The sequence below is a fragment of the Pipistrellus kuhlii genome, unplaced genomic scaffold (assembly GCF_014108245.1).
Source record: "Pipistrellus kuhlii isolate mPipKuh1 unplaced genomic scaffold, mPipKuh1.p scaffold_m20_p_6, whole genome shotgun sequence".
Classification (NCBI taxonomy): domain Eukaryota; kingdom Metazoa; phylum Chordata; class Mammalia; order Chiroptera; family Vespertilionidae; genus Pipistrellus; species Pipistrellus kuhlii.
The window spans coordinates 1,147,489-1,172,545 of record NW_023425562.1 but is presented as its reverse complement, the minus strand read 5'-3'; the positions used below and the strand labels follow the sequence as shown (position 1 = coordinate 1,172,545).

Below are 25,057 nucleotides of genomic sequence, written 5' to 3'. Positions count from 1 at the left end.
GGCCTTCACATGATCTCCGAAATCACTATGGTCCAAACAAGTCAATTTTTTAAAATTTTTAAATCCTCACCAGAGGACATTTTTTCCACTGATTTTTAGAGTGGAAGAACACAAAGAGAGAAACATCAATGTGCAATACACACACTGATTGACAAGGCTCATGCCTTTAACCTGAATCGAACCAGAGACCCTTCCGTCTGAGGGGCGAAGCTCTAACCTATGAGCCAACAACGGCCTGATCAAGTCAACAATCTATACATATTCACAGAATGCCTGGGGGCATCTATCTAATGGTCAAATAAAATTTCCTTAGAAGATACTATTCAGTTTGGGGGAACGTGATGTCACCACATTTCTGCATGCCTTAGGTGGAACCTGGAACAAAGTGTGGCTTGCCGCTCCTGCAGGCTGTTGGTCATGAGCCATTTGTACAGACACAGGCGATGTCAGCCAGGAGTGGCGTCAGGCTCCAGCCGCCTCCTCCCTGCCCGCACTGCCCCCTGGAGGTGCTGTAACGCAGGGGTCATCTCCCCTACTATACATGACCAGCATGGAAACCTTTCCATGAGATTCTGCAGAATGGCCCACCAGCTCGGATTAAAAAGTGCACATTAGGAAGAGAGTGAAGCAGGGGTGTCATGGGCAGTGAGTGGCAATTCTGTTGCTGATTGGAATTATCTGTTTAAAGTTATACAGTACATTAAGCAGAGAATTTCTCTTAGTCAAAAATTGGTTACATTATGCTAAAACTGAGTCTCTATATATTCACAAATGTTTTCTACCTGGAGTTTTCCCCAAATCAGTCATTTAGTGTTTTATATGAATTGTGCAATTAAACGGTTAGGTGGACGCACTCTGCTGGGCAATTCTACCTCAATGTAAATGCCCAGGAACATGTCCTCTGTCCCCCTAAAGACATGTTTCTAGTTTGGGACATGCCAATCCCAAACCAGAAACCACTCAAAGCCCATTAAGAGTAGAATAGCCAAAACCAGTTTGGCTCAGTGGATAGAGCTGTCAGCCGACAGTCTGAAAGGTCCCAGGTTCGATTCCGGTCAAGGGCATGTATGTACCTTGGTTGCGGGCACATCCCCCCCCAGTAGGGGTGTGCAGGAGGCAGCTGATTGATGTTTCTAACTCTCTATCTCTCTCCCTTCCTCTCTGTAAAATAAAATCAATAAAATATATTTTTTTAAAAAAAAGAGTAGAACAGATAACAGTGAGCAGTCACACAAATGGGACACCACACAGCAGCAGCAAGCTGGGAGCATCACAGAAATGCTAGGTGGAGGCGGCAGACACGGGAATATAAGCCGTTTGAGCCCATTTCTCTGTAGGTAAACAGGCCTGGCAGAGGGAGGACAGAGGCCCGAGGGAGAGGAAGGTGTGGGAGGTGTGTTGGTGATGTTCTCACTGGAAAATCAGAGCCTCGGCCTGGGCCCATGTGACATACTTCCAACAGAAGAAGCACGTAGCCAAACCCTTGGTTAGGTGGGAAGTAAAAGGGGGAGTAAAGAGGGAAAAAGAGAAAAGGAAACAAAGCACAATTGTTAAGCAGAAAACATGTACAAAGGCCTAATGATCTGGGAAAGGAACAAAGGGGTCACAGGTCACGCGTGTCACGTGACAAGCCTGAAGGGCCGGGGCAGAGCCACGTGGCAGCTGCCGGCACAGGGTTGAAAAGCAGGTCACGCCGACAGGATGCGGCAGCGCCCGGGGCAGGGTTCTAAATGAAGCCACCGGGACACGCCGCCGACAGAAGGGCCTTTCAGCTTCCCACTGGCCCGCGGTGACAGCAGCCTCCCCCCAGTGACCGCCTGGAAAGCAGCCTTTTGTTCCCGGGCCTGCGTTTTGGGACAGTCCGCTTGCCATTTTCACAGAGACCAGCAGACCATCAGCCACCTCTCCACTGACCACAGGAAGGGGTGGCGGTGTGCACAGGTAAAGCCCTTTCATGGTCAGCTTCCGCCCACCGAGTCCTCTTCCGCCCACCGAGTCCTCTCCCAAGCTCCTTAGCATGGCTCTTCCCGCCACCCTATTCTCTCAAGTCCCGGCTACCTTAGAGCTCGTCTGTCCTGCCACTCTCCTTCATCCCCTCAGTCCCCCCTCATCCTCCCCACACCCCCTTGTCTGTCCCAGTGGCATTTTTAAATGCAGTGGAGCTCTGAATGCCTAAAGCTAACCACTAACTAACGGGCATGTCACACACGCGGCAGCGAGTGGAGGGCGTACCCGGGACAGGCATGCCCCGTGACGGGAGTTCCCCACAAGCTCCTCCAGCCACAGCCAGCAGCTCTCGGCTTGACAGAAGCGACCACAGTTATCAACAGGGTCTCTGGATGCTAATGGCAACCTCCCCTACTCTGCTCCCAAACAGCAGGATCCAGCCCACAGTCTGCGTTCCTGAGACCTGACAGGTAGCCAGGCACAGAAAGGCGATGTGTAAGAGGGCGGGAAAGCTGCATCTGTTTCTCACACCGCCTGCCTGGCTTCGCTCTGAGCCCATGCCACCTCGGCAGCTATAAGGGGAAAGAAAGCAAGAACTGGGCACGGGAGCAGGAGTGAAATGAAGAAATGGCTTCAAAAGAAAAACCAAACCTCTTCTGAGCCCCGGGAGCAGGGTCACCAAACAGCGCCCTGGTGCTTGGCCTGTGTGACAAGAACACAGACACCTCTGCTCCAAAGACCAAGCTTCCGGCCGGAATGACAGCCCGGAGGAGAAGACCGAACGAGGCTGACTGCCCTCTGCTGGCCAACAAGCAGGACTTTTAAGCAACAGATTCGCCCTGATTACCTTCATTTTATTCTGAGTTATTTCAGAACACTGACAAGCCTGCATGTTAATCGGGGAATCCTGTCACTTCTAAGTCTTTTATAAAAGTAACATGTCAAACTAGACTGATGTGACATGAGCCACGGGCTCTGAGTTCTAACCAGCTGTGTAAGAGAGCAATAAAGATAATGCTGGCTGTTCTACGGTAATGACCCCATCTTTACCCACAAGAATGCCTTCTTAAATTCCAGACTCATTTCCCATTTCCTAGTGAGGTCTCCAACAAAATGTATCGGGTCTAGTAATAATTAATGTCGTTTTTAACTCGTTTAAAATCTTGCTTGGCGTTGACTTGTATTGACAGAACCTTCAAACACGTGGTATCTACAGAACGTGTGAAGTGCAATTAACAAGTTTTGCTTGAAAAAGTTTGTGTTTGGTTTGGTTTTTGTTGCAAAACTAGGGCTAAGAAGATGGCGGATGAAGAGCATATTCGGCACTGCATGCTTTACGAGTTCCAATTAGGAAGAAAAGCAAGTGAGGCTGCAAAAAACATCTGTAGTGCTCTTGGTCAAGATGCAGTTAGCGCCAGAAAATGCCAGCATTGGTTTGAGAAATTTCGCGAGGGAAATTTTTCGTTAGATGACAAGAGTGATCAAGGCCGTGTGTCCAATTTTGATCAAGAAGCTCTTCAAGCTCTTTTGGTGCAAAATCCTCAAATTACCCAAGAGCTTGCGACAACTTTAAATTGTTCACAAAAAACAATTTCCAATCAATTGCGTGCACTTGGCAAAGTCCAAAAGTTTGGAAAATGGGTTCCTCATGAGTTGACCGACAACAACCGTAATCAAAGAGTCACAATTTGCAGTTCGCTCCTCTCTCGTCAAAAACCGTTTGCCGTTTTTAGAGCAAATTGTTACCGGAGATGAAGAATGGGTGCTGTATGTTAATTTGAAAAGGCGGCCTCAATGGTTGGACAAAAATGAGGCTCCGCAGCCCACGCCAAAACCTGACTTGCATGCGAAAAAAGTGATGTTGTGTGTTTGGTGGAATTTTAAAGGAATTCTTCATTATGAACTTTTACCATCTAACCAAACCATTACAAGTGCAGTGTATAGTGCCCAATTGGAAAGGTTAGCCCAAGCTTTAAGAGAAAAAGAACCCGCGCTGATTAATCGGAAGGGCGTAATTCTTCACCACGATAACGCACGACCGCATACTGCAAGAATCACTGCTGAAAAACTGCGCCAGTTGGAATGGGAAGTTCTCCCTCAACCTGCATATTCTCCTGATATTGCCCCTTCCGATTACCATTTGTTTCGTTCTTTGCAAAACTTTCTTCTTGGAAAAAAATTTAATAATGAAGAATGCCTCAAAAATGCATTGACCGAATTTTTTGCATCAAAATCACAAGAATTTTACAACAGAGGGATTAAAATGCTTCCTGAGCGTTGGGCACAAGTAGTAAAAAACAACGGCAACTATATTGTTGATTAAATTTTGTTGTATTGAGCCGAGACCGGTTTGGCTCAATGGATAGAGTGTCGGCTTGGGGACTGAAGGGTCCCGGGTTCGATTCCGGTCAAGGGCACGTACCTTGGTTGCGGGCATACCCCCAGTAGGGGGTGTGCAAGAGGCAGCTGATCGATGACTCTCTCTCATCGATGTTTCGAACTCTCTATCTTAGGGGTGTCGAACTCAATCAGAGAAGGGGCCAAAATCTAAAATCCAGCCTAAATCGCGGGCCGAATGGTTTACTGAACAGTCATAAACTGTCATTGTGATGGAAACGCAGCGGAGTGCAGTGATGACAGCGCGGTGCGGGCCACATTGCAAGGCCTGGCGGGACGGATTTGGCCCTCGGGCCTTGTGTTTGACACATGTGCTCTATCTCTCTCCCTTCCTCTCTGTACAAAATCAATAAAAATATATTTTTTTTTTAAATAAATAAATAAATAAATTTTGTTGTATTGTTTAAATAAATTCGATTTAAAAAAGTATTAGAAAACGACATTAATTATTACTAGACCTAATACCACACATTCACCACCTTTCTAGTCATATTCCTCCTCCTCCTCTTCTTTCTTATTTAAAGGTCAGAATCCTCGCTGTGACCAGTATGAATATTACACTAAAATAATAAATAATCCAATAACACCGTTTTCCTGCTTACAACACTCCATGGCACATCCTCCTCCAGGACCAGGTCCAGCATCCAAGCGGGATGCACAGCCTCCACAAGCAGACCGAAGCTGCCGCCGTCTCCTCTCACTCCCTCCTCCGACTCAGACTGTGACCAGGCACAGAACAGCTCCCTCCTCCTCCCCACAGCGTCCTCTCCCGCAGACCTCGTCCCATCCCTGGACCACATTACTCAAGTTCTTTAAGATCAACACAGGTGGCACCTTTCTCCAGTGCCACACACACACACACACCAAATCGAGATGCGGTGTGGCTCCCGGGTGGTTAGCAGTGCATTGTCTGACTACCAGCACAGGCATCCAGTGAGGGCCAATACCTTGAACTTCCTCACTGGCCAGGAGGCAAGGATTGGTGCCTCTGAATATTTTATAGTGCTTGGCACTTAACTGGTATCTCATCCTTGTTTGCCGTACAACCAGGTGTCCAGTGCCCAGGAATAGCACGGAACAAACAGTGAAATGAGCCATCTACGGGCTTCCGAGCATTTACAGTAAGACTCTGTCATCCTTCGCTTTAAGGCACATAAATCTGGAAGAAAAACACAGCCTTTGGATGGCTTGTTCCCAAGCATTACTCAGCTCGTAACCACGATCTCATCTCCCCGCTGCCTCGGAGCTGCCACCACGTTATGTTGGAAATGGAAACATATGGAGATGGATAAATTACAATACGTCAACGAAACGTGTGGAACATCTGAAGACAGGGGTAAGATGTACACATTATGTCATTATGTAAAAGAGATTAACAGAAATATTACTGTACTGTGAATTTTGTAAAAATGTGGATGTGATTACTTTCTACAATAAATCCATTATTTTTGTGAAAATAAACATTTTAAATATAATAAAAGCCTAATATGCAAATCAACCAAACGGCAGAATGACCGGTCACTATGACGTGCACTGACCACCAGGGTGCAGACACCCAACGTAGGAGCTGCCCAAAGCCCACAGGACTGCCAAGGCAGGTGCCGGCGGGAGTGCCCCCACCCCCATCACCCCTCTGGTCTCCCCGCATGGGTGGTGGCAGCGAGAAATGGGGCGGTGTGCGGGCAGCACCAGACTGGCCAAAGCAGGTGCCACCAGCTGCCCCCCATCACCCTGCCAGTGGCCCACAGATGGACCCTGATTGCCTATGCATGAATTTCGTGCATCGGGCCTCTAGTTTTAAATATAAAATTTTATGTTACCGAACCAGGGAGGAATGCTTACATAAATGCTTAAACAGGAAGTCTGAGGAGCCACAAGGCTCATGTGCCAGGGGAGTGCTGGCAGTGAGGGAGCTGCTGGAAAGGCAGGAAGGAGACCCTGGATGAGGAAGGCCTGTCAGGCAGCTGAGCGGAGCCTGGCTTTGGGAGGGGACAGTCCCCGTTCCACATCACATGAGGCCAGTGCTGCTTTTCAAACCCAGACATGTCCTTTCTCTGCGACGGCAGCAGGCAGATCAGCAAGTGGTCTCGTACCCTGCACTGGCTAGCTCAGCAGGCTCCAGACCACTGGGCACCTAGCAGGCTCACCGGGACGGCAGACGCTGAGCGCAGGGGTTCTCCCCTGGCATGCACGCACCTCACCACGTGTCCCGATGGCTGCCTCTCTCTCACCAGTTCCAACAGCTTGGTATCGGTACTTGCATTCGCACAATGGCCTGGAGAGGAAGGCTGCCCGGATCTGGGAGACTAGCTATGACACAGGCCTGATGGGGAGATGGTGAGTGAAGGTACAGTGCTGGGCCTGCCAGCTGAAGGCATCTAATTCTGATGGTCTTTACTAGTAAGAAGAGAGGGAAACGCATGTGCCAGATCAATGCCAGCTCACCAAGTGCCAGATCACCATGTGCCATATCAATGCCTGCTCAAAGTGCCAGGGGCCACACTGACTTGCTCTCACAGCAACCACAGCCGAGCACTCACCACAATGGAGGCCAACACCGGGTTAAGTCTATACAAGCAATCACCGTCCTCTGAGAGCCACCCGTCTTGACTGCCCGACAGGTGAGCTGAGGGGCTGTGGTGGGAATTGCCACTGTAGCATCGTTCCCCCCCAATGCGGCTCTGCACCCTCCTGGGGGAACAATTCCCACGTGGTGGGTGGGCCACATTCTAGTGGCTTTACTGGGCTTTCTCGCTCTCCCAGTCAGGGACCCACGGAGAGAACTCTAGTAGGTGTTAGGTAAGTCTATTCCAATCCCGCATTCCAAAAACACGGAAGTAAGCCCCTCCCGCCCACTGGGAGATGGACCTCAGGAAACTCCATTGACTGATGGCAACAGTGGTGTTGGGTCCCCTGAACCCTCAGACCTGGCAGACCCAGCAATCGCTAAGAAGTCTAGTAACTGTCCCTGCCCGATGCCCGGGCACTAGCAGACGCCGAGCGTCTTGGGAAAGGCGAGGAGGAGGTGCCCGCAGACACTGGCTTGTACAGCTGGGTCCTTCCTCAAGAGGACCTGGCTTTCCCTTCACTCCAGCTCTCTGGGTCCAGGAACTGGCGTGAGCCCACGGATGGCTGGGGGGCTCTAACCCTGATATCTGCTGACACTGCAGTAGCTACACCTAATTAGTCTTCAGCAATTAAGAGCCGCCTGCCTCTGCCACTGACTTCTACCACTCCCACCGCCTTTAGGATCCTGGTTTGATGGCACCATTTCTGTCATCACCACCTTAAAGACAACAGCCACCAGAGCCCCCAAGGACGCTGAGGCTCCCCTCATGAATGTGTATCTCAGAGCGTTGGGGGACAGAACGGCTGAGGTTTGTGAAAAAATAAGCTGCAGGCCGATCTTCACTGACAAGCTGGGTTCAGATCCACAGGAGAGAGGATTACATAAGACTGCTACAAAGAAGGCACAGAAATAAGACGCTGAGAGTGAGCCTCCGTGTGACCAGAGATGGAATATGGGGAGAAGTACCAAGTAAGTGTTAAATAGGAGTCAAGTTCAAGGTGATACATACTTCACGGCCTGACAGAAATTTGGGGTTTATAAAACAGGCAAATGGGCATGTTCGGAAGCACTTGGAGGTAAACACGGCCAGACAGGGTGACTGCCTGCATGAATCGCTCCCTTCGGTGGGCTCTGCTGACGGGAGAAATGAAGTAACAAGCACTCCATCCTACCTCGCTCCCCGGCGCAGCCTCCAGCGGCCTCTTCCTCCTCGGCCCGATGGCAGCCAGGGCGGTGAGGTTGGCGTCTCGCTGCTGGATCTGTGCGAGCTCCATCTGCTGCAGCTAGAAGGCGGGGAAGAAAGGCGGCGGTCACACAGGGCAGAGCGGGAAGCTGGCCTGGAGCTACCTCTGTCTCCGTCACATGTTTACAAGGAGCGGGATGGGAACAGGCAGGAGTGCATGGTGTGACCATCTTGCAGATGCCATTTCTCTGTGCTTGACTCTAAATTAGGCCCCTTAGAACATTCAAATCAGTAAGAGCTCTGGGGGTCAGGGAAAGATGAAATGACAATATTTTATTTTTACCAAACATTTGCGACTAACACAGAGTGGCTCTGTTCTTGGAATGGGGCCAGTGTATTTGATTCTTTTTTTCATCAAGTAGATCCAAGATAGAACACTTTCTAAATATTTTGGAAAGAAATTATATTGAATTCATTTCATCTTGCTAGGAAAAAGAACTGAACAAAGGTGGCAAGGGAGAGGGGAAATGCAGGCTTGGTACCACCTGCTCTCATTATGAGAAGTTCACATTTACTCTTACAAATTAAAAAAAAAAAATGCTATCCACCAATTCATCTCTCAGGAAATAATTATACACAATATAAAAAACAAAGCCATCCCACACAAAACGGCAGGAAAAACTAATCTCAGGTCAGATGTTTGTGAAGGAGGAACATGATAAGATCTTTAAGGATAAAAGGGTAAGCTTTATGATATATTATTTTCCATTACAGGGACACAATGGAAAGAAAGTGCATAAACATCTTATCAATCCTTAATTAGAACAAAGAGGGATGTCCATGGCTCAGAGCAATAATAGTTGCCCATCCCCAAATAATCTGTCATCAAGCCAAGCTTGCTGATAAAGGATTATAGGTACAGTTCTCATATTACTTTTTTCAGATACGATTTTTACGTAAGTTTTCCACTGGAGAGACATGAGCATGAGAAATGCTTTGCTGATGAAATGTTTCTGGTTTCAATTCTCTTTAATGTCTCCCTTCCAGTTCTCCTCACCCCAATCCAGAAACCCTGGCATTCAGAGCTGCATTTTCCTTCTCTACTTGAGTGTAAAAGCCCACATCGATTGTAAGATTCTTACTAGATTTCCAATTGCTTGCCTCAGCTCCTACATTAATCCAAACAACCAGGGCCTTTAAGCCCTCATCAGTAACCTGCTGCTGCTGGCCCCGGAGCCACGTGCGGTGATGTTAAGAAACAACAAATTTCCTAGTCCAAGAGGCGCAGTTAAGGAAAAAGGTAGCTCCGGAAGTCACTCTTATTTAGCACCAAGATCCTCAAAATTGCATGTAATCAGTCAAGTAACTATAGAAACCAATTTCTTCAGCTTCATATCACACGTCTCACACCTCGACTGTCTTTCTTATTGTCTGCCGTCAGATCCTTTATCAGAAATGTGAACGGCTTGATGATTTATTCAGCGGGGAAAAGAATCTGTAGGTCAAGTGAAAAATTTCTCTCTCTCACACACACACACACACACACACACACACACACACACACACACACACGCACACTCCAGCTTCAACCTCAGGTACTTTCATTTCCTTCTGTTCTCTGCAGCTCTGGGGGCAACTCCAGTGAGATCCAATATTAAGGCTCAATTAAAATAAGCTCCAATTAGTGGAGCTCTTTTCTCTGGGGCTAGAAAAGTCAGGAAATGGATATTGGGAAATGTAAAAAGTCAGCTACTGAGAGGAGGCTGCAGACATAAATGAACTTATTTGTTGATTTCTACAGTTGCTATGCAGAGGCCTCTGGGAGTAAAAGCTTAACCAGTCTGAGCTATAAACTAAGCCCCTGCAGCTAAACATGAACTGTGTGAAACAAGGGCTCCATTCCAGAACAGAAAACTGCTGGGCCCAGAAAATTAAAAGCCAGAGGCGTTTTCCATTTAAAACTAAATCCCAGTACCGCCTCCCAGCCAAAGAATTATAAGCAGTATCAGATTTACAAAACGAACAATTACCCTGGAAAAATGTAGCCTATTGTACAGCCCCAGATGCTAAATCTCAGAAGTTACTTTTCCCCTTAATCCCACATTATTCCCTCCAAGTGAGCCGCCGAGCCCACAAAGAGCCTTTCCCCGGCCAGGCCTGGCCGCCAGCGCTCCGGAGAGCCAGCACACCCTCCCTGACCTCATTCACACTGCCCTTGCCCCGGGCGCACCCGCCCTCCCAGGGCTCCCACCCGGCACGCAAAGCCCAGGCGCCCTGACTCCAGGCCAGGGAGGGCTGCCAGTGCCCCCAACACAAAGGCAAGCACGGCAGCCTGTGAGTCCTACCTCCTTGGCTTTCTGCTTCAGCCTCAGCTGCTCTGGATCTTCTTTATTGGAACGGCTCTATCAAAGGAAAAGAAAATTTAATAGAAATTACAAGCATCTAAACATCATAGCTGCCGTTAAATATTTAATAAATAACAATTTTCTCTGGTGATTGAAAGCCTGAGCTCCAGGGGAAATGCCTCAGTCTAGTCTGTGCGCTCTCCCCCTCTCCGCTCCCCCCACCCCGCGGCCCCCCTATCGCCAGCGGCAGCTGAGCTCCAGCCCAGAGCTCCGACCCAGCATAATGCTAACAGTGTCAGGCAGGTCCAGTGGAGGCATGACGCCGCTCCAGCCAGTGCACGGAGAACTGAAACACCAAGGTATGGACGCAGGAAAAGAAAAGACGGGTAACTGTTGGCTTAAAGGAATGAAAACAATCAACAATGGCTCATCTTTAGGTAAAACCATTGGGGCGTGGGGGCGGGAGGGAGGACTACTAAAATCAAGACCCTGACTAGCTTCAAACCAATTCTCTCTCTTAGAAAGTGTAATTAAAAATAAATAAATAAATAAATAAATAAATAGAAGCCTGGCCAGGGTCACCCAGTGGTTGAACAGCGACTTATGAACCAGGAGGTCAGGGTTCGATCCCCAAGCAGGGCACATGCCTGGGTTGCGGGCTTGATCCCCAGTGTGGGGTGTGCAGGAGGCAGCCCATCAATGATTCTCTCTCATCACTGATGTTTCCCTCTCTCTCCCTTCCTCTCTGAGAGCAATAACAATATACACATTTTAAAAATGCAACGTGGAGCCTCGTGCAGTAGAAAAGTACGTTAGGAACACAGTTCTGGCCTAGTGTTGTCGCATTGAACATAATTTACCATTGGCCAGCCTCCAAATTCCCACTCAGAAAAAATAAAACAGACCCAGAGATAGAGAAACTCCGAGCAGACAGTCAAACCTCCAAGGGAAGGCAGGGGAGTGGGGGGCCAGGAGGAGGAGGTAAGAGATCAACCACAGGACTTGTATGCATGTACATTAGCATAATCCAAGGACACTGGGGCAGTGGGGGCTTGTCCTGGGTGTGGGAGTGGCCAGGGAAGGGTCAATGGGGGGAAAGGAGACATGTACTACTATTAACAAAAATAAAATAAAATAATAAAAAGGAATCTTGGTAAAGGAGATGAGCATTCTTTATATAGTTCAAGCAACTTTTTGGCAAGCATGATACAATTTTTTTTCTAATGTTTCTGAAAAATGATTCCAATGTAATTAGGAACAAGTACTCTAAAAGGGGTGGCTGCCAAGATGCTAGAAACCAAAACTAAGGTGTTTAAAATACAAAACAAAACTCGTGTCCAACTCCGAGGCTCCGCACACAAGCCCCGAACTGGGAGAACTGCAGTGGGTGAGCGTCCCTCCGGCACCAGCACCAGGGGAGAGCCAGGCGGAAGTTCGACAAGGGAAGAGGAAATAAATAACAGCGTCATCTCCTCTCTTACCCCCTCTCTAACCCATTTCTGGAATCCTAGATTGTGTTCCATAAAACCCTAATTATCTTAACTTTACCCACCCCCTGCCTGTCTACCTCCCCAAGTTTCCTCTCTCAACTCCAACGTGCTTGGCACAGGTCAATTACAGCTAAAACACCATGAAAATTGTGTAGGCATTTGTTGGGTGATGCTAGGCGCGCAGAAATTGAGAATGAGGCATCTCATTAAACTAAATTAAAGGAAAGCCACTGCACCCACTATCCTGGGAGTGAGAAATTTTATCAAAAGAAGTCCTTGAGAGAAAGCTGAGCCTGTGAAACCAAGACTGCCAGTCGATGGGAAACGTTCCACCCACCTCGCCGGCATGCTCACAGGGCAGGCGCTCACCTTGGCGGCCTTCAGCAACATCTCTCTTTCCTCCAAGTCCTTCCTCTGCTTCTCCAGCTGATCCAGCTTCTCGAGGAATTTGAGCTGTGACCGGGTATCACTGGACAGGATGTAACTGTCACTCGTCTGGAAATAAAAAGAGTCTTAGGATGGGCCTGGGCAACACACTCACAGAAGGTCTCGTTACAAATCAGCTAATGGCAGGAACAGCAATACACTACAGCGCCGCTAATTTTTCAGAGGTAACATTTTCATTTCTGTGAAACAAATGTCACAAAAAAAGAACTTTAATTACCCTTAAAATTTGAGAAAGGATTAAGCATTTAAATTGCGAAGAGCTCTCCCAGTAAGCTTCATTGGGAAAGGGTGGAAGAATTAAGCCAAAGAGATCCTAACAAGAAGGAGAAAGCAACAGAGTGTAGCATTTAACTGTAATCTGAATCTTTTTGGATAAATTACTGCCTATCTGAGCAGATTTTGATATGATTAATTACATCGGAGGCCTGTGAAGGACAAAAACAAAACAATTGCTTCACTGAAAAATGGACAAAAGATGTAAGTTATCACCCTGGTTTCCATGTTGGATGGCTCTAACCTGGTCCCATGAATACAATTTCCACCACACTAACAGCATGAGAGAAGATGGCGAACATTCAGATCATAAATCCTGTTCTGAGGATTGCCTTAAGCCTGTGGTCGGCAAACTGCAGCTCGAAAGTCACATACGGCTCTTTGGCCCCTTGAGTGTGGCTCTTCCACAAAATACCACAGCCCGAGCGAGTCTATTCTGAAGAAGTGGCGTTAGAAGAAAATGTCAATTGTTGTACTGTTGATATTTGGCTCTGTTGACTAATGAGTTTACCGACCATTGAGCTATGCTGTTAGGAGGCAGGACAGTATTGTCTTTGATGGGAAGTAGTGGCTATGGAGGACCTTAAGTGGGGGGAGGGAGAAAGTAAATGCTGATGATGTTCTGCCCCAAGAGACCCTACCCATACACAAATTCGTACACCAGGCCTCTAGTACACTTTGTAAATGAGAGCCATAACAGCAGCAATCGATCCATAAAATGATAAAATTTATGTTGTTCACTTATTCTGATATTTCAGAGTATGAAACAATCTAAATACTTCGCTATTTTCTTCCTCTGATCCAATGACCTTCCCCCGCCTCTCTAATGCATGGATAAGTGAGCACACTTGTGATGGAGGGCCATTTCCCATCACTATGTGAGACACCTGCCTCCATTCGCCTGATTCAGAAGTCAAGCTACAAGAGAGGGACCAGAAGACTGAGTAACTGGAAACTTAGACTGTTTCTAACATTCAGTCCCACGGCCGCGTCTGACTTGTAAACCATGGGCACACCACCACTCCCATCTTTGTTTTACCCCGTGCTCATGGCTGATCCCATTAACTGGATAAGAGATTGCCTATGTCTGAGATTCTTTTTAAATTAAATTGTTATTGTTGGTAATTCACTAGATCACAAGAGTATTGCATAGTGTAACTAACAAGGCTGTATTAGTGCTATTTACTTCATGTATAATAACAAAAAGAATTTTCAAGTGCTTTTTAAGTTAAATAATACAGATAGACTATGGAATACATTATAGGTTAACTATAGAGATATAAACATAATAACCAGTGGTTTCTTAAATACTTCATCTTTACAGTTTCTTGTTCAGATATAGTGGAGATAGATTACTTTAAAAAGACAACCATCAGTAAATTAAAAAGGGACAGAGACTTTCTAAACTTTCACCCAATCTCATTCCCATAATGATACTCCTCTTCTCTCCCTGGCTTTGATAGAGCCACCTCTGGCTTCATGAATGATCCCTGCTATCCTCTCCCACACACAAAACAAATGAGTGCTTCTCCTCTCCTTCTCAGTCCCCAACCTCATCGCAACAACAGCACCCCAGTCTCATCCTATTCCTTCCACAGGGTGTGGCTTAGCAATAAAAATACAAGGACTTAGACCACTGGTTCCCAATGTGGGGGGGCAGTTTGATTTTTAAGGGGGGCAATTCAAGAATGTCTTATTAACCGAATTTTTTGCATTTCTTATGGTTCTAGATGTCTTATTTATAGTATGTAAATATATATTATGACATATTTATGCATTTCAGTTCTCTATGTTTTGAAACTTTATTTGCTGGTTTTTTTTTTTTCATGTCACTTCATATATTATCATTTTTTAACAATTTCTTAGTGATGTCTTCCTCAGGACTTCCACTGTCCTTTCGTTCTTTTCTTTTTCTCTTTCATGGATGCCATGTTCTTGGGAAGCTTGTTCAGACCAAGTGAATGGCCTTTACAGCGTCCTCCGCGTGAATGGAAGTTCACTTTTTTAATAATAAGGATTCTATGTCACAAGGGGAGGGATCAGGATTTTAGAGATGCTTAGGAGGCATGGCTGAAAGAAGGCTGGTAACCACTGACCCAGACAAATGATAACACCATCAGTGAACCCCAGCTAAGGAAAGACCGCAGTCCCTCCATGTCAACTGGACACACTGAAGCCCAGACAGCCACAGACATGCAGGGGCTGTCCGCCTTCTTCCGTGGGAAAACACCTGGCAGACACACCAAAAGCTTTGTGCCTCATGTCACTTTCTACTTCTTTACTGAAATCTCAGTCTACGAACTGGGACTGAGTAGACAATTATATCTAACCAGGTGAAAGATCTTATCCAAAGCAGATGGATTTTAAATGGGGGAGTGGGGGAAATGGGATTTTGTTTTTAATAAAAGTAGCTCACTTTTGTGAAATTCATGGAGTAAGGACATACAGAGGGCCAAGAAACATATGAAAACATGCTCAAAGTCACTAACCATCTGAGCGATGCAAATCAAAATGACAATGCGGTACCATCTCACACCTGTCAGAATGGCTGTCATCAACAAATCGACAAACAACAAGTGCTGGTGAGGATGTGGGAAAAAAGGAACCCTCACATACTGCTGGTGGGAATGCAGACTGGTTCAGCCACTGTGGAAAACAGTATTAAGTTTCCTGAAACATTTCTTTTTAGATAAATAATGATCTGCCTTAGACTAAATGAATCTCCACCATGTGCGATCAAATTCTATTTTATGCTCTTTTCAAATAAAAATATGAAAAATGCTGTGCTGAAAAAAAAAAAAGAGTACAATTTCCCACATTGTACAGATTAAAAAAATATATATATCCTTTCAGGGAAGAACTAAAATGTAAAGACAGGTTCAATTCTCTGACACAAACATTATTACAACCAAAGCCTACAAAATAAGTATAATGAAAATGTTTTTACTGACTTCAGAGAGAGGGAAAGAGATAGAAACATAGATGAGAGAGAAACATTGATTGATGGGATCCCTCCTGCATGCCCTCTACTGGGGATCGAGCCCAGAACCCAGGCATGTGCCCTGACTGAGAATCGAACCATAACCTCCTGGTGCATGGGATGATGCTCAACCACTAAGCCACCCACCAGGCCAAAATAATCTTGTGGTGGATCCAAATATAACTAAATGATTATCATTTCTCTCTACAGGGACATGTGGCTGCCTTTCCAGACGTACAAATTCAGACAGGGGCACTGAGTGTATTAAGGAGTGAGTGTGGAGAGAGGTGACAGGAGAAAGTCAATCAGGACAGGCAGTGAGTGCACAGGCAGAAAGCTAAGAACATGTTCACTTTACACTAAGTTATTCAGGGAGGTGCCAGATGAGGGAGATGCTATTCATTTTGCAAAGGGCAACCAAACCCTTGGAACACATGCTACTGACATACAACAGAAGAACTGCATCTGAAGGCTGTACACAATAGAGATCTGGAGACAACTCACAAGAGTAAACTCTACCCGGAGAACTCTATTCCATTCTAAACTGTACATGTTACATTTTGTATAGAAAATGCCCCTCGTAAACAAAAGTGCACCATGTATCTCTGAACTAACAGAGTGGTGGAGGCAGGAATAGGGGAGAATCCAAGTTTGAAAAATTATGACTCTACATGTACGCAGCCCTGGCTCAGTGGTTAGAGAGTCGGCCTGCCCATTGAAGGGTCAATGGGTTCTATTCAGGGTCAAGAGGAGGGTTGTGCCCTGACAGGTTTGGCTCAGTGGATAGAGTGTCAATTCTGGTCAAGGGCATGTACCTTGGTTGCAAGCACATCTCCAGCAGGAGGTCAATGTTTCTCTCTCATCAATGTTTCTAACTCTCTATCCCTCTCCATAAAAAAATCAATAAAATATATCTTTTTTAAAAAGAGTAGGGTTGCAATTTCCATCCCAACCTCAGTTGGGGCTCATGCAAGAGACAACCAATCGATGTCTCTCTCACACATGAATGTTGCTCTCTCCTCTTTCCTACACCCCCCTCCCTTCCACTCTTTCTCACTAAAAAAGGAAAAAAAACAACAACAAAGAAACAATCAATGGAGAAAATATCCTCACTTCTTGAGGGAGGAATTTTTTAAATATATACACAAAGCTCTGGCTGATGTGGCTCAGGGGTTTGGAGCATTGTCCCATAAACTGAAAGGTTGTGGGTCCTATTCCCAGTCAGGGTTCAGTCAACAAAGTGCAAAAGGCAGCTGATCAATGTTTCTCTTTCACATCGGTGTTCCTTTTCTCTCTCTCTCTGTCTCTCTCTCTCTCAACCTTCCTCTCACTCTAAAATTAAACATATCTTTGGCTGAGGATGAAAAAGAAAATTAAAGTTGTAAAATACACACACACACACAAGGAATGAGAAGTACACAAACAACAGATCAATTACACAAACAAAAAAGGCAGTAACAGAGGAAATGAGACAGAAAATAGTTAAATAGCCGTTCTTCCTTGTCAGTAACTGCTTTAAATGTAAATCGATTAAACTAGCCAATCAAAAGGTAGAGACTGGCAGAATGGATAAAAAAAAAACAAAATCCATAATCCAACTAAATGTGTTTACAAGAGATTCACTTCAGATGAAAGCACATAAAAAAGGTTGAAAGTGAAAGATGAAAAAAGATATTCCATGTGAAAAACAACCAAAAGAAAACAGGGGTCATTATATTAATATCAGGCAAGATAGACTTTCAGTCAAAAATGCTTAAAAGCTACTACATATAGTGACAAAAAAAATCTATTCATCAAGAAAACATACATACCAGGGCCCTTGCACTGAAGGATCGTAGGTTCGATTCCAATCAAGGGCACATACCTGGATTGCAGGTTTAACCCCAGGTCCCAGTCGGGGTGCATACCAATTGGTGTGTGTGTGTCTCCCCCTCTTTCCCTTATATATTAATAGTTCAATAATACCCGAATTCTTCAATTCATCACTTTGAATAATGGGTAGACTATCCAGACATAAGATCAATCAGGAGAATGGAACACAATAAATTAACTAGATCTAGCAGACTGGCACAAACACTCCACCAGCAACAGCAGAACTTACACTTCTCCAGGGCACATGGAACTCTCCAAGACAGACCATAAGCTAAGGCCACAAAACAAGTCTCAATAAACTAAATGATTAAATCACACAAAGAATCTTCTCTGACCAAAAAATGAAGCTGAAAATTAAGAATAGAAGGAAAATGGAAATTTCATAAAAATGTGGAAATTAAACAAACTTTAAAACACCTGTTAAAAATTGTCACTCTTAATCAACCAATGAATGAATCAAAGAAATTTCAATGGAAATTAGATAATAAAATGGAATGAAAACAAAAACACAATGTATCAAAACTTATTTATGTAGTAAAGCACTGCTCTGAGGGAAATTTATAGCAGTAGATGCTTCCATTTAAAAAGAAAAATCTTATATATCGGTAATTTGCTTTTACAACTTAGAGAACTAAAATAAAAATTAAAGTAGGATCATTACTGATCATACAGAAATAAAAAGGATGATAAGAGAATACTGACTAATTAATGTCCTAGAAGAAACAAAGTCTAGAAACATACCCAAGAAATACTGATATTGGGTATTTTAAAGCTTTTTCTTCTTCCCATCACATACTTGCAAGTCAGTCCAACAAATTCTGGCAAAGACTTATAGCAGTGAGGGCCTCAGCAATGATACAAATAGCCCTGCCCAGGTTCCCAATGAAGCAGAAAGCAGAGAAAACATGAGTCCTCCTGGGATGTGGCAGTGACCACGCTGCCCTGGCGCCCTGGGAACCTACGGCGCGGACAGCATCCCATGACCATTCCTGCGAACTCAAACCCCATGAGACTGCCCACACCCCATGTTGTACAAAACCTTGGTTCTCAGTATTGGGGAGAAAGCTTTATCCTTTTTCTTTTTCATCTTTCACCTCTCTCCTCCAACACCGTAATTCAATAAATCAAGGGCTTTCATCTTGATGGTGGCAAGTGATCCGGTTCACACCATAGGGACAAAGAGGCTATCCTTGCCTGCAACTGTTTCAGATATGAAAGCAGTCGAACCGAGAAAGAGCGGCACCTATTAGCACAAGGCAATGATCTGTGACAGAGGAACAGGAGTGAGAGCAGAGCAGACCACTGAAGAGAAGAGAGCTCCAGCGCTCGCTCGGTTCTCACACGTCTCCTCCCCAGCACAAGCCTGGGGGGAGGAGCTGCGGGCAGAGTAGATGCGCATTTCAATTTACACCGAAGCTTCTGCCCTTTTAAACTCTATTTTAAATGTTGTTTGTCAGGCAAGTGAATTAGGAAGGCAAACTAGGAATGCGATTTTGATGTTCCACCAACATAAAACATGTCTCACTCATTTTCTTTAAAAAGATAGTTAGAATACAAATCCTTACCAGAGACTGCTCTGAACGTGACAAATGGAGAGAAGAACGTGACTCCACGATCCCCTTACCTTGTAGGCCATCATCCGGTGCCGAGCAATAGTGGTCAGCTTCTCCAGAAGGCCTCGCAGCCGCTCCTGTGTTGCATGGGAGATCAAATTCACGGCCTCAGAGCTCAGCTCCGTAACGTCATGCTTTTTACCTGTGCAAGCAGAAGAGACCCAGGATGCGTTTTGGTGGAGGCTGATAATTGAAATAATTAGCACAGCAGGCATTCTGTTCCCCCTGGAAGTCAGGCCCATTATGAATAAAGGTTTGGAGATTATGATTTTCCTGGTAAAGTCACAACTTCAAAGACCTTAGACTTTACATTAATAAAACCCAGCCCGAAGCCTCAGAAAATATAGCCATTGTTTCCCTGAGCCTCTAGGATCATTCTCCTGCAAGGTCACCTATAGGACAAAGTTAATAAGAACACAAACCAAGCCTAGGACTCAGGGAGAAAAATGCTAACTGCAGAAATGAGTGCTGCATTCTGGTAATTTTAGTAATGAAAAAAATAGAAAATTACACTTAGTCCTATGGACACTGCTAACCATTCTGGCATCTCAAAGAATTCAGGTTGTGGATTTCTGTTAATGCCTTGTCTACAGACATGCCTGTGCTCCTTGGTCCATTACCAATCATGCTGGCATTCAAACTGGGCTCAAAGTCTCCCCATTTCATCCATCCATTTGAGTCACTTCTCTTTCACTTCCTCTGAAACCAGACTTTCAGTCTTCCTCTTACTACCTAGAAACTTTTAAGAAAACATACCCAAAGGCAAAAGTTCATTTACAAGTCAACCTTATCACTATTTAAATAGTAATTCTCCAGCTTGGTGAAACCACCTTTATCAGCAGAGACCTAAATCTAAAGATATAGGTAATTAGGTAGTGGAATTTAAGTGAGCTTTAAATAGTGCTGCTGTGTTTGTTTTTTAATCCTCACCAGAGGGAATTTTTTTCCTCATTGATTTTTAGAGAGAATGGAAGGGAGGAGGGGAGAGAAGAAGAGGGAGTAGGAGGGAGAGGGAGAAAAGGAGAGGGAGAGAGGAAGAGATACAATTGCTTCCCGCACACGCCCCAACCTGGGCTGGGGATAAAGCCTGCAATAGAGGTCAGACTTAAACCCGAGACCCTTCAGTCCTAGGGCAACACTCCAACCACTGAGCCAACCCAGCCAGGGCTATTGTGTTTGTTTCTAACATTTGCCTAAACACAGAATTTTAAAATATTAATTTGATTTTGCACTCTATTGGAAGTATACTTATATACTCATCACAGTGTGAATGAGTGCAGTAAAAACAAACTTTAATTAAAAGCCAACAAATCTTAAATGCATTCTTTGACATTATTCCATAATAACTGTTAAACTTCATTTCAAAACGATAGTAAGCCAGGCAGGAAGATTTTTAACAATGACCCAGCAGGAGCACCGGAGGCCACAGACTCTGTCTGCAGGCGTCTCTGAGTGCACGTGGGCACCATTGGCAAAGCTCCCCTTCCATTACAGAACTGGAGAGACCAGCAGTTATCATGGAGATTAAATGGCGGCAGGCATGCCCGAGGAATACAGCAGGGACTGGTCCATGAATGAACCTGTGATGGATGACGTGTGTGGGAAAGAACAATACTGGAGTGGTGGTCAGACGAGGACACAGTGTCATCACGTTAGAAGCAATAAAGATTAAAAAAGAATGGCTATAGTCACCAGAGAAATCAACTGCTTCCACATGTTCCCTCTCCAAGAACCTGCTTGACTACAATACAAGAGTCTTGTCCATGTTCACATTAACTTTTGTTAAATAAACTTTTGTACTGATCAAAAAAAAATTATCCAGCTTCTCCTAAGGCAAACCTTCAAAATGTACGTCATTACTTTCTAACAAAACTGAATTCATCACCGACTTTAGATTCAAGAGGGGAAAACACCCCACAAGGTCAAACCTACCAAAAGCATCAGCATAAACAGGTAGGGACCTTCTACAGAGGGACAGGACAACTTCAACACAGCCCAGTGGTTAACATTCCACTACACAGGGAGACAGACAGGGGAGACACGCCAGTTCATGCTTAAATTAAGACAATGAACGTTTTTAAATATTTAGTTTTGAAGGGGATTTTTGAAATAATTTTACATGTATTTATAAAACAAATAAGTCATCCTATTCGAAAGATCGTATTTTTCAAATATTAAAATAAACAAGGCTGAATTTGTAAACAATTTCAGGATTTCGTGAACAATCAAACGTATAAATATCTTCACTAAACCTATTTTAAAAATGACAAAGTTAATACGGTAAGAAAAATCTCCACTATGAAATAAAACACTTTGTTAAAGTCCACATAACTGATGAGCAGAGCTAGTTGGTGCTTGCAAGCTTGCTCTGTGACTTACAGATGTCTGTGCGCGTTAGCTTACGTAATTATTAAGATGAGAAAACACTGGCGTGTTTCCTCTAACATATTTAAGTAGAAAATCTTCTTCCAAATTTTTGGGGGATACGTTTATATTTTTTGTTACTAAGGAATGATCTTAAGAGTTTTTAACCTGTTCAGTAAAAAGGAAACTTTACTAGAAATGGAAAACATTCCCAAAAATAACATAACTCCATTCACTCTATGGTTATTTTTTTAAAGCTTAGAAAAATTCAGAAGTAAGAAGTTTTGCAATTTCTCATCCTGTTAAATGACAAGTTTGTGCTTCATCAAGGACTGGAAATACCAATAATTGTCCCTAAAATTCTCCTTGAAAGCAGAGGCTGCACACTGAATGTGGTCTCTACTTAATTTGTGTATAAAATTGGATGAAATACAATTGTGCCTATTGCTTCCACACTGTCTAAGCTGCTTTGGTAATAACAGCAGAGGGAGCAGCTGGGACACAGACCACAGGGCCCACAAAGTAGCAAATATTTATTCTCTGGCCCTTACAGAAAACAACCGTCCATCCCTGTCCAAAAAGATTTTAAAAATGCTCTTTCAATGCTAAAAATTTTATAATCAAGGCTCAAATCAAGCTAGAAATAAAATATGCAAGAAGGGCAAGGAATTGACAAAATTATCTACTCATATGCTACCAAAGCTTCAGATAATTATATGGCTACAAATACCAGGAGTTCAAATACCAGGAAATTTCCCAAGCTGTCACAGAAAAATGGTGCTTAGGCTTGTTCCAAAATTAAAGAGCTGGCTCCTGTGCAGTTCAGAATGCATATGGAAAGAAGAAAAGTTGAGAGAGAGAGAAAGAGACAGAGACAGAGAGACATGGAGGGAGAGAGAGATGTGTCTTCAGACTACTTGCACATGCTAGCTTTTCATGATAAAAGGAAGAGGATATGTACCAACTCAAATCAGAGATAAAAAAGTATAGCCAAGACCGGTTTGGCTCAATGGATAGAGCGTCGGCTTGGGGACTGAAAGGTCCTGGGTTCAATTCCGATCAAGGGCATGGACCTTGGTTGCGGGCATATCCCCAGTAGGGGGTGTGCAAGAGGCAGCTGATCGATGTCTATCTCTCATCGATTTTTCTAACTCTCTTATCTCTCTACCTTCCTCTCTGTACAAAATCAATAAAATATATATATTTTTTTTTAAAAAAAAAAGAGATAAAAAAGTATAACAGCACAGCGTAGGTGCTCAAACATTTGAATATTTTGCAAAGTAAAAGTAAAATATGTGAGAGTGATGCACTTTATAGTCCTTAAATATACTGTGGGGATATAAAAATCAGAAACATCCTATTTCCGTTAGACCTTCCATATAAAATGCGAAGACTCCTGCTCAAGGACACTCAAAGGCCTAGCACTGGCCCCAAATTCAACGCGGGTGAAGGAGGAGACCTGGGGTCCAGCAAGCCCCGGTCAGGATGCAAGAAACAGGGAGGTATTTTTTTTTTTAAATATATTTTATTGATTTTTTTACAGAGAGGAAGAGAGAGGGATAGAGAGTTAGAAACATCGATGAGAGAGAGTCATCAGTCAGTTGCCTCTTGCACACCCCCTACTGGAGATGTGCCCGCAACCAAGATACATGCCCTTGACCGGAATGGAACCTGGGACCCTTGAGTCCACAGACCAACACTCTACCACTGAGCCAAACCAGTTTCAGCAACAGGGAGGTCTTTTAAAGCAAATGAGAGTTTGAATTTCAGGGTTTAAGATAAGAAAAAGGGGATTACTCTCAATAGCTATTGCTTTATTTCATAAACACAAACTTGTAACCTAAGTATACATAAGTACATATAAATGCCTTATGGCCAGCCAAGGAAGAAACAGGACAGAAAAAAGTTTATTTTATGTATACTAGAGACCCGATGCAGAAATTCGTGCACCAGTGGGGTCCCTCAGCCTGGCCTGGCCTGCACCCTCCAGTAATCCGGGACCCCTCAGGTTTGGGCTCGATCCCCGCAGGGCACCGGGAGAACTCACCACACACCGGGCCTCTAGTATGGATGTCAGATCTTTGGTTAATCTCTTCCCACCCTCCCTCTGAAATTCATCAGTCTGTTTCATGAATCCATGCCTGTGGTTTCCAATCCTGTGTTTAACATCTGCCCCCTAGTGGTCAGTGCGAATCAGAGCTACCAGACAGTGGCGGGTTGTTTAGGCTTCTATAATAATAAAAGTAATAGCAGTGACCAGTTTGGCTCAGTGGATAGAGTGTCAGCCTGCAGACTAGGTTTGATTCCAGTCAAGAGTATATACCTTGGTTGTGGGCACATCTCCAGTGGGGGGTTGTGCAGGAGGCAGTTGTTTCTCTCATTGATGTTTCAATGTGATTTTTGAAACTTTTCTTTGGAAGCCAAAGATGTTTCTCTCATTGATGTTTCTCTCATTGATGTTTCTAACTCTCTATCCCTCTCCCTTCCTCTCTGTAAAAAAATCAATAATATATATATATATATATTTATAAAAATAATAAAAGTAATATACAAATTGACCAAATGGCTGAACAGTGGAATGACCATCCGCACCACCTTCTGGATGAAGCCGGGGCTGCCGGGGCCAAGACATGCATCAGGCCTCTAGTATATATTGTAGATATTCATATAAAAATATTTAAAAATATGAATAAAATATTAACTTCTATTTTTAAAATAAAATACTTCTTTCTATAGCACTCATAAAATCTATGTCAGCCTCAGAGTTCAAGGAAGACCAACCAAGACCATTTCCTAATATCATTGTCCCTGGAAGGAGCAATCCTACGAGATCAACATCATAAGCTGGTACTTACCAATGTCTAAAATCCTCTTCTGTAGAGCTCCAACGAAGAGGAATGGCTCATCTTTACACGACTGAATGAGTGTGCCAACCAGATCAGAATTTGTTGCTAAGATGCAGGCGTTTTCCTCATTGAGGTTGACCCCAGCCATGAAAGTCACATCATTGATGTCATCTTCATCTCTAATAGGAAAGAAGATACAGCTCTGAGATAGTTGCAATGGTGGTGCTTATATATATGAATGATCTAAGAGATATCAAAAGACACGATTTTACTCAATTCATCTGAGCCAGAGAACTGAAGTATGGTGTCCTGTAATCCTTTAAAAGTAACTGGTAATACTGCCCACTGTGTACATTTACTATTAGAAAAATAACCCAAAGCCACTTTGTCTTCCATTGCCCTCTCCTGCTCTTGTTTAGTAAGTGAGCTGCATCAAGAGGGATTAGGAACTTACACCACATTATCTACACCCCCCTGCCACACAATGAAAGACAGACTTCTCTGTTTTCGTCCAAGATGATGAGAAGCCCCCAAGTTCCCCAGTGCACTCCCTGGTCCACTGCGGGCAGCAGACATGACCCAGTCCTCAGAAGTCTGTGCCCACATCACACCCTGGAGAAGAGGCTTTCTTGCCTAGCTATTCTGAAACCAAATGGTTAAGACACACTATTAATAACACAACAGCAAAACAATGAATTACATTTGAAGCAAGGTAGAACATGTGGTAGTCT

The 25,057-nt window shown here is 44.3% G+C and overlaps 1 protein-coding gene and 1 non-coding gene across 5 annotated transcripts in view; one reads left to right on the top strand and one right to left on the bottom strand.

The window, feature by feature from the left end:
• The window catches only part of TAF4B (TATA-box binding protein associated factor 4b), a 50,855-nt gene that overhangs the window by 3,815 nt on the left and 21,983 nt on the right, over window positions 1-25,057 (bottom strand). For 3 of the 4 annotated variants that reach the window (XM_036418570.2, XM_045574420.1, XM_045574421.1), the window contains 5 exons: window positions 24,336-24,505; window positions 19,128-19,258; window positions 12,301-12,426; window positions 10,442-10,498; window positions 8,086-8,196 (listed from right to left, as the gene is read on the bottom strand). In XM_036418570.2, coding sequence (XP_036274463.1) covers window positions 8,086-8,196; window positions 10,442-10,498; window positions 12,301-12,426; window positions 19,128-19,258; window positions 24,336-24,505 — 595 coding nt within the window. Of the gene's footprint in view, window positions 1-8,085; window positions 8,197-10,441; window positions 10,499-12,300; window positions 12,427-18,579; window positions 18,704-19,127; window positions 19,259-24,335; window positions 24,506-25,057 lie in introns of those variants that run through there. The other variant, XM_036418571.2, reaches the window with a different exon arrangement.
• LOC118708543 lies at window positions 11,194-11,332 on the top strand. Its single transcript, XR_004984618.1, has one exon. It is a non-coding gene; the product is annotated as a small nucleolar RNA SNORA23 (small nucleolar RNA).